At 60.7% G+C, this 9,248-nt stretch overlaps 1 protein-coding gene across 2 annotated transcripts; it reads right to left on the reverse strand.

The window, feature by feature from the left end:
• Positions 1–1,285: 1,285 nt before the first annotated feature.
• On the reverse strand, positions 1,286–9,242 carry WNT6 (Wnt family member 6). Of its 2 annotated transcripts, none has more exons than XM_010713626.2 (4): positions 9,162–9,242; positions 4,157–4,372; positions 2,307–2,608; positions 1,286–1,972 (listed from the first exon to the last, which is right to left on the reverse strand). In XM_010713626.2, the coding sequence occupies exons 2-4, from the start codon at positions 4,353–4,355 to the stop codon at positions 1,511–1,513; spliced, it is 963 nt and encodes a 320-aa protein (XP_010711928.1). In that variant the 5' UTR covers positions 4,356–4,372; positions 9,162–9,242; the 3' UTR covers positions 1,286–1,510. The 2 variants fall into 2 exon arrangements, with proteins under 2 accessions (XP_010711928.1, XP_003207684.1); XM_003207636.3 differs by having other exon boundaries at positions 4,157–4,377.
• Between the last annotated feature and the right edge of the window lie 6 nt (positions 9,243–9,248).

Raw genomic sequence — 9,248 nt, forward strand, 5'->3', positions numbered from 1 at the left:
CCCGCGCTGCCACGGCTACGGCAGGTATGCTGCGGGGCGTCTGGGGGTTATGGGGGGGTCGTCTAAGGGTCTGGAGAGGAGAGGATCTAGGGAGCCCCGGGGCACTGCTGGACGTTTGGGGGCTGCTAGGGAAATGAGGTTTCCCAGGACGCTGGGATCTCTGTTTTCCAGGTTCCTCTCTCCCTCCATTTCTGGCTTTTGGGGTTTTCAGCCTCTGGGGCAATGGCAGGGAGGACACAGGTCAGACCTCATACAACAACCTCCTGCCTTCCCCAGTCTTCCATGTGCCATGTGCATGGCATCCAGTCTTCCAGTGCCATGCACTGTTCAGCCCATTGTGGGGTAACTGAGGCAGCCCCTAAGGAAGCAGATTGTGGAAGGTTGGGATGGAGCCAAGGAACAGTGCTCCCAGCCCCAGCACAGCCTCTGCACTCTGACATCTCCCAGCGAGTCAGCATTCGGAGCAACTGGGACAGTGCAGAAGGAGAGCAGCGGTGACACAGAGCTAAGATACATGCAAGCAAACACATGGGGTCACCAACAAACGCATGCTGACAATTTGCCATGCACTGACGGACATACACGGAGCCACGTGGGCAAACCTTATGCACACACAGGATTCTCACACAGAGCGAAGAGTGTGCGCATGGAATCGGATGCCCATGTGCAGGCATAACCACGCGTGGGCGTGCAACCTGAGCGTGCACACTGCAGCTGCCTGCTCACACACGCACCTTGGCACACACACCCATGTGCTCCAGGGCCGTGCGTGCGGCCGGGAGTTCCCGGGAGCCCCGTGTGCCGCCCCTCTCCCGGAGCCAGGAGGGAATTTCCAACTCTAAAGCTGCAGTTGACATGTAGGTGCTCCTGCCCCAGAGCTCCCTGGGCCAATTTAATGGTTTGTCGACACCCTGATTTCTGCTTGATGGATGGGGCGGACAAGGAGCGTGCCGCCAGGGTCTCCTGGTGGGCATTGCTGCTGCTTCTCGCTCTGCGTTTGTCCAGCAGGGTATGGGCTGTTCAGGTTCCCCAGCCCCGCCTGGCACTGTACTGCCCAGGTGAGGCTGCACGTGGCCCATGGCATGCCAAGCGAATGCCTTGCATGCCACCAACCCCAAGGTGCCAGCGGCACTGCATGGGACTCTGCCGTGCCAGGCCCTGCAGCGAAGGTGACTGGAGACAGAGTGAGAAGAACAGAGGATGCCGGCAACATGCACAAAGCCCATCACCGCAGTGGTGGTGGGGGGGGGGCGGTGCCTGCTGGGAAAGGCGAGCAGAGGGCACACCGGCTTTAAATAGCTTTATTAGACGAAGCTCCGCACTGCAGCCCCATTGCAGGGCCGTGGGTTTGCTGGGTAGCATCCCCACACTGCAGGGACATCCAACCGCAGAGCTGGGCTCACAGTCCCCCAGCCCATAAGGTCCCACTGCGTCACCTTTCTGTGTCCCTGTGCCCTCGGCACCATCCTGGGGGTGGCCCCCCAAGTGTCCCCGCCCCACGGAGAGGCCGTCAGATGCAGAGGCTGAGCTCCTGGCGGACGGAGCACTTGCGGCACTGCACCACGCAGCACCAGTGGAAGCGGCACAGGCAGTTCTCCTCCAGCACCACGGTCTCATCGCGGTGCCCACGCCCGCAGCACAGCAGGTCGCAGCCGCTCGTGTCCATGGCCGTGCTGTTGCAGACGCGGCCCCGCGTGCCCAGCGAGCCCGTCTTGCGGTTGGCAGAGCAGAAATCGGGCGAGTCGGCCGAGTAGATGAGGTCCTGCTTGTCGGGAGGCTTGATGTTGTCGCCCACCGGGATGAGGGTCTTCCCATCATTGCCCCCCATCACCTTGAAGGCGCCGTTGAAGCGCTCAAGCAGGCGGTCGCCCACCTCGCGGAAATGGGGCATCTTGCGCCAGCAGGTGCGCAGCGTGCAGGAGCCCGAGAGCCCGTGGCATTTGCACTCTGTCCTCATGTAGCTGCGCACTGCCTGCAGACAGACAGCAGTGCTGAGTCCCCATTATTCCTCTGGTATCCACCTCCCGGCATCCCTGCATCTCAGTATCCCAGCATCCTGGCATCCCAGCATCCCTACCTCCCAACCTCCCTGCATCTCTACATCCCTACATCCCTGCATCCCTGAATCCCAGCACCCCGTATTCCTTCATCCCTGCATCCCTGCATAACCAGTCTAATGGTATCACTCAGGGGAGGATGGACAGAAGTCCCAAAGGACTTCCAAACCGTACTGGGGTCTGTAGGGATGATGACCCAAAGGAGTGTAAGGTGATGCTAAAGGGAGCAGAGGGTGCATGGAGCCTTACCAAGCGCCCAGCCTCGTTGTTGTGCAGATCAATGAGTGCACGGATGTCATTTTTCCCTTTCTTGCTCTTGGCATCCATGAACTGCTGCGACTTCTCATAGCCAAACTGCACGTCGTCCCCACAGCCACCCCATTCCCAGGCTGTGCCCTCGGTGCCCGGCCCGGCTGTGGGTGATGGGGGTGCCCGGCTCCGTGTCAGCTCACAGCCACACTGCAGCAGCTCACCCATGCTGCAGGCCTGTGTGATGGCGTGGCTGACACCGGCCGCCGTGATGGCATACACGAAGGCTGTCTCCCGGATGTCTGCAGGGGGACAGAGGGGAACAAGGTGCAAGGTGACAGTGAGGATGCCATCCTGCCTGCTCCCCCCCCATACTTGCTTTGCCATGGGGCTCTGCCCACCCCCCTCCCTGCTCCAGCACAGCCTCCACCCCGCAGGATTATTTATTATTAGTATTTGCTCTTGTCTCTCTCTGCTCCGGGACACAAATTCCAAGCATCCTTCCCCTGCCTGGACCTGCCGCTCGCAGCCGCAGCCAGCGGGGGATTCTGGCAGCGGGGGTGCAGCACTATGCTGGGGGGCTCATGGGTTACCCTGTGCCAGGTGGGTGCCAGGGCAGGGCTGGCAGGAGGTGGGGACACAGTGGCATGGGGACAGAGGGGAAGGGCAATGGCAGATGCAACTCTTTTTGCAATCCATATAGAGAAGGAATGGGGACTTGGGGAGGTGCACCATTGTGGTCACTGGAGTCAACTCTGATAACAGAAGCAGGAACGCAGTGTCTGCTCATATCTGTGGCAAAATTTGGGAGCTTCATCCTGCCAGGAGCAGTCCCAGCACCATGGCTGTACCATGCCCCACACACATCCTGAGCCACCAACATATCACACGTGATGGAGACGTGTGACACATTCTCATGATGACCCCATCCCTGCACGCATGCACAGCTGCTTGCTCACTGCCAACTCCAGCAGCTCTCAGGTTGCCTCCCAGCCCTGCACTGTCACTCACTCCCTACAGCTGGGACACAGCTGGCCAGGGGATGTGTCCTTGCACTGCTGCAGGGGAGTGGTGTGTGGTGCCGAGGATGGGCCAGGGAGGGAAGGACAGCACACGTGGCCTGCAGGAAGGCTATTTCCACATCCCACGCCCTGAAATGCTCTCAGAATTGGGGGAGTCTGTGGGAAGAAAGGGAACTGGGCACATTGATGCTTTTCCAGCTGCACCACTTAGGGAACAGCCGTCCCTCCTGTCCCCAGTGATCAGCTCCAGCAGAAGATTCCTGATCTTGCACCAGCACCCATGCTCCCCCTAGCACAGGGACTGATGTGGGACCGGTGCTCATGGAAGTGATCCTGCTAGCACAGCACTCTCCCCTCCTTTTGGTCGCTCAGCCCCCTACCCTGGTGTTGCACTGGCGTTGGGTTGGACCAATGGATGGGTTTGGCTCATCCTGCCCTACAGCCATGCCTCGGGCACGGGAAGTGCACGCAGAGGTGATGCCCCAGGGGCAGGACAAGGGGTTTGCATGGTCTAGGCACCTGTGGGGCCACCTCCCACCCAGGTCCCTTCCCCTCCCCACATAGTGGGGTCCTGAGGGAGCAGTAAATCACTGCCAGACGAGGGTGCATTCTTGGGCTGTGTGCAGCCCCGCGCTGTCTGGGAGCATCGCTAATTGCTTCATTACAACACAGGGAGACATGTCCCGGCAGCCTGGCTGCACCACAGAGCTCTGAGCAACCCCCTCTGCGCGCACACACGTCCGCACGCTCCGGCTCTGCCCCAGCTGTGCCAGGAGGTGCAAACCCTGGGGGCTGCGGTTTTTTAGGAGTTGTGAGGCTGGACCTTACCCTGCTGCAGGATCTTGCCGAAGTACTTGCTGTGGCTGGTGCAGTTCCAGCGGCGGAAGCGGAATTGGTACTGGCACTCCCGTACACCCAGCTTGGTGCCCTTGGCCACCTCTTGCACGATCTCCGGCTCCAGCTGGCACAGCTCCGCCTGCTTCCCTGCCAGCCGCTTCGTCTTGCGGCAGATGCTGTTGGGGTCCATGACCAGGGGGCTCCCCACTGCCCTGCAGGAGGGACAACGAGCAGAGCAAAACCAGCACCAGGCATGGCCGGATCCACCGCCGGGGACGCCTGGCACGTGGGGGATGCTGTGCCCTGCAGAGCCGGCTGGGGATGGGGCAGAGCCCAAGCTGTGGGGCTGGAGGGTGGTGCTGGCTCTGCTGATCCCAGCGCGGGAGGGCAAGTCTCAGCTGGGGCCCTGCCAAAGGCAGCTCCTCGCCAGCACAGCTGGAGAGCCGCGCACGCATCTCAGGCTGGAAGGCAAAGCCTTAGCACAATGGCACGCCGCCGGCTACAGAAATTCCTGTACTTCCCCCACACATTTTGCCCAGAGTGCCCTCACGCAGCTGCACAGCTGCCGGCACCGTGCCCCATGCCCCGTGCCGGGGTGGGCAATGGCCCAGCAGTGCCTCGGGCACAGGGCGGGCACTCCGTGTGCTGACAGCCTCCTGCCCACGCTGCCCGTCCCACAGTGCTGGGTACCTCTGGCCGGCACGTGGCCCCGGGCCACCTGAATTGCAAAGGGAAGCTGCTGTGCCCCAGTGCTGCAAACCAGATCATCTCATCCCTGTGCCAGCGGTGTCCCATCCCAAGCACTGTGTGCCACCCCCACCCCCTCCTGAAGTGGAAGCTCCCAGGCCGTGTTTTTGGGTGCAGCCCCGCTTGCTGCTGAGTGCCGCTTCCAAACCCAGACAAGCCTTTATAGTCTGGCCAAGCCCCAGGGGCTCAAAAATCACAAGATGAATCTCTGTGTTTAAGTATGTCCTGGGTTTCCTTTTTTCTCTCCCTCTCTCAGCTTGGGGGCTGTGTGTGGGACACCAGGCTGCAGAACCACAAAGTCCCTCCTAAAGCCTAGTTTTGGAGTGCGAGCTCTGCACAGGCTGCCCTTGCCCCTCACCTACTCTGGAGCAGGCTGACCCATCCCTGGAACAGATAGGGACAGAGGTTGGGATGGGGACGTTGCGAGCAGGGCTGAGTGTGGATTGACATGTCCTCTCAGACAGGAAAATGGGCCCTGATAGTTCAGCTGAACGTTTAAAGGACTAAAGAAATGCACAGCCTGTGAATCTGGTTGCCAGCAAAGAAACTGAGGCAAATCCATGGGCCTGCTGGGGAGCTCGCAGCCCACAGTTTGGTGTCCTTCTGGTCGGCAACTGGAGGAGCATCATGGGACAACAACGCCCAGTTCCCCTCTAAGTCATCTGCATATGGGGAAACTGAGGCATGTGGGCAGCCTGTCCCATCCAATCCCACCCCGTCTCATACCATGCAATCCCATCCCGTCCCACCGAACGATATCCACGATATCCACGTGGACATTCAAGTTCCCATTCCAGGCTGGGAAGGCTCGGCTGGCTGATCCAGTGGGGTGGGGAAGAAGGGGAGCTGGGGATGGGACTTTCATTAAGCGAGGACTCTTTGTACGTCTTATAAAAACGATGCACGAGCCCTCGGGCTCTCAGATCAAATGCTGAACTGCAGCTCACCCCGGCCGTACCGGATCAGAGGGGCCGGCAGGATGGGGAGCGCTCGGCCCCAGCGGCACCGCGGGGGTCCCCACCCCTGGCCGTCAGCCCCGGCAGACCCAGCGAGGCGTGGGGTGGGCTGCCTAAGTCCAGTGCAATATTAATTTCCGCTGGGCTCTGCTTTTTCATGAGGGGAGGCTGCTGGGAGCCCGAGAGCTGTTTTGCTTTGTGGGGCTGGGGGGGGGGGAGATGAGGGCAAGAAAAATGCTGCCAAACTGCTACTGCTTTGGCAAGGGCTCCGGCGCGGGGCCCAGATCTGCCTGAGCTTGTCCCGCTCCAAGGCCTCCCGCATCTACAATTAAGGTGCCCCACCTCTGCCGCCGGGCACTCCTCCCCCTGCCCTGGCGATGAAGCTGGGTCGCCAGCGTGCCCCCCCAGCCCACCCGGGGCACCTCAGTTCTGCAGCCCTTCACTGAGCTCGGTACCCCCGCAGCATCCCTGCGCCCACTGCTGGAATGGCACATAGTGGCAGCCCCTCAGAATGTGGACTGCAGTGATTTCTGCAGTGCTTCCTAGCAGGAGATTCAGCCCCCATCACCAAAAGGGGAAAGTGAGGCATGGCAGAGGACCTGGACCTGCCCTAAAAACCTTCTTCCGCATTGACATGCAGCTGCCACCCTGCTGGCTCCCAGAGTCTGCGCCCAGGGATGTTCAGGAAGCCCAAGTTGCAGCTTCTGGTGCAAGCCCTGCCCTCAGGGTGACGGAGACTCCAGCCCAGTTCCGATCCAAAATCTTAGACTGAAGGGCCTGGCACAAACCCCGCTCACCCCTCAGGCACCCTGGGCAACAAGGAGTAGGGCTCCTGTGCGAGGCACTATGCACAAGAAGAGCCCATGGGGTCCTGGTTTGCAGGCAGGTGATGGAGAGGTGCTCCAGGGATGCTAAGGTGCACCTTGGTATTGCATGTGGCTTCCCTGCTCCTTCCCAAAAGGGCATATTCCCATCCCACTGGCCTGGGGCTGTGCTGCTGACATGCAGTATGGAGCAGGGACATAGAGGTGTCTCCTAGCAAAGAGGATGCTGGCTGTGCTTTGGGTTTCAGCGCACCAGATGATGTGCTTTCCCATGGAGGAAATGCGGGACCCTTCTGTCGGGTGGTGAAGGCACAGTTTGCCTTGCACCCATGTCTCCATCCCAGCTCAAGGCTGCAGCAACTTGTGGTGCCCAGCCAAGCCCCTGAGCCCAGAGGTGTTGCTGCACCTGTTTGCAGAGAAAAGAGCTGTGGAATATGAGCACTGAGAGATGAGCTCCTGGAGCACGCACCCATGGAGGTGGTGGCCACAAAACTGTGTCCAAGCCTGGAATACCTTGGGATGGGAAGAAAGGGGTGTTTTCTCAGTGTGGCTACCCTTCAGGACAGGGCACCCACGCTGGGCATGCCAGGGTTGGGGCATGTCCGGGATGGCCTGCAGGCACTGGGGGGCTGAGGGCAGCCGGGTGGCGACCGTGGGTCATTGAGCTCAGCAAGTGACTCACGGTGTTCACTCAAAGCATGCCAGCCCAGCAGCCTGCCCTTACAGGCTCGGCCGTGCTCTGTACCAGTGAGGTGCTGGTCAGGTGGCTGAGCAAAACAGGAGGCTGCTGCTGCACGGGGCCCACAGTGGGTGGCTCTGGGGAGAGGGACCATGAATCCCTTGGTAGGGTGCAGCAGGGGGAGCCCATGGGTGCCAGCAGACAGACCAAGGCACTGCAGGTGCTGGGGATTCTTTTCTTCCTTGCTCTGATGCTGGGGGTGTTTCTTTTATCTCCTGACTTTGTTCACCCCAAAGTGCCTCTAAGAACAACTTGGTCAGGCTGGGGGGCTGCAGGTGAGCGGGAGCCAGCAGCAATGGTAACACATCAGCAGGAACAGCTGTGTGAGTGGCCGAGGGCAGCCACACAGACCTGACACAAGCACAAATTCCCTCAGCCAAAATCTTGCCCTAAATATGCCTTGGATTCCTAAGACCACAGCCTGGTGCAAGCTGAGTGCCCTGCAGCACAATGACACAGCTTCTCTGTTGACACCACTCTCCCCTCTGAACGCAGAAGGTCTGTGTGTCTGCCTGTCCCTCTGTCCCCTGCCTCTCCTCAGACACAGGGGTACAAGGGGATGAACGTGCCTGTATCTTCAGCGATCCCTCTGAGGACACCCGACTGCAGTAAGGATGCTCTTTCTCAGCCCTCAGAGTTCTCGTGCAAAGGCATAACGCCGAGACCCCCACGCACGGGGGACAGCAAAGAGAAGCTCTCCCGCCGCCACCAGCCCCCGGGACGGATGGAGGGACAGCCTTTTGCGTGCGCAAAGCAGCGGGCTGAGAGCGAGCCAAGGAAATAACGCAGCGCTCAGCCGGCGGGAGGGAGCGAGTCCCGGGATGGCGCAGATGTCCGGAGGCGAGCGGTGGGGAGCAGGGAGCGCGGCACGCACCGTACCCTGCCGGGGGCTTTCTGCACCGAAACCCTGCCACGACCCGATTTAACCCCTTCTCCAGCAACTCTACCAGCACAACGCCGGCACCATCCCGTACCCCACCCGACGCCTCCCCCCCCCCCCCCGGCCTTTGCCCCGCGCTGGTGGAGGGGATGGAGCTGCGGAATAAATCAGTGCCGGACGTGCGGGGGAACGGGAGGGGAAAGGCTTACGGAGAGCTTTATTTTAGGGGTCAAAAGAGTGTGACAATGTGGAGACGAATAGCCTCAGATAATGAATGATAGCCCGGACGGCACGCCGGGGAGCTGGAATCTAAGCACTTAAAACCGGATAAAGACAGGCTGGGTGAAATTCTTAATAGATTTAAATAGTTCATGTTTCGACAGATACCTGGGCTTTCCGAGGCTGGGTCCCAGCTCTGTAATGAATCCCCCACCCCCTCCGGGATCCTGCGAGGCACCGTCCCTGCTGCCTTTGATGAAGGCACCATTACAAACGGGGGTTTTGTCCCCGCCGCGGCCAGGGGACGCCGTGGGGACCCTCGGGCTTTTAATTAAAGTTGACTTATTGGAGGGGTCTGGAGGCCCCTCCCTGCCCCGAAGGCACTCAGTGCTCGGGGTGCGGGGAGAGTCTGGGGGGGGGAGAGGCCTCGTCCCCAGACCCTCCGCAGTTCTGCCCCCCGACACCGGCTTTGGTTTTGGAGACCCCAGATCGGGCAGCACACACCCCATAGGCTGGCTCTGCCCCACCGCTGTCCCCACCGAAGCGGTTACCCGAGGGCTCAGTCCCCGATCCAGCGAAACCTTCGGCAATCCCCCTCCCCGTCCGCCCCCCCAGGATGCCCTATACTCACCACCAGAGCCCGATGATGTTGGCGGGGCAGAGGAGGATGAAGAAGAGCCCCAGCTGGGTCCGAGAGCGGGGCAACATTCTGCCAAGG

Source organism: Meleagris gallopavo, chromosome 7 (genome assembly GCF_000146605.3).
Source record: "Meleagris gallopavo isolate NT-WF06-2002-E0010 breed Aviagen turkey brand Nicholas breeding stock chromosome 7, Turkey_5.1, whole genome shotgun sequence".
In the NCBI taxonomy this organism is placed as follows: domain Eukaryota; kingdom Metazoa; phylum Chordata; class Aves; order Galliformes; family Phasianidae; genus Meleagris; species Meleagris gallopavo.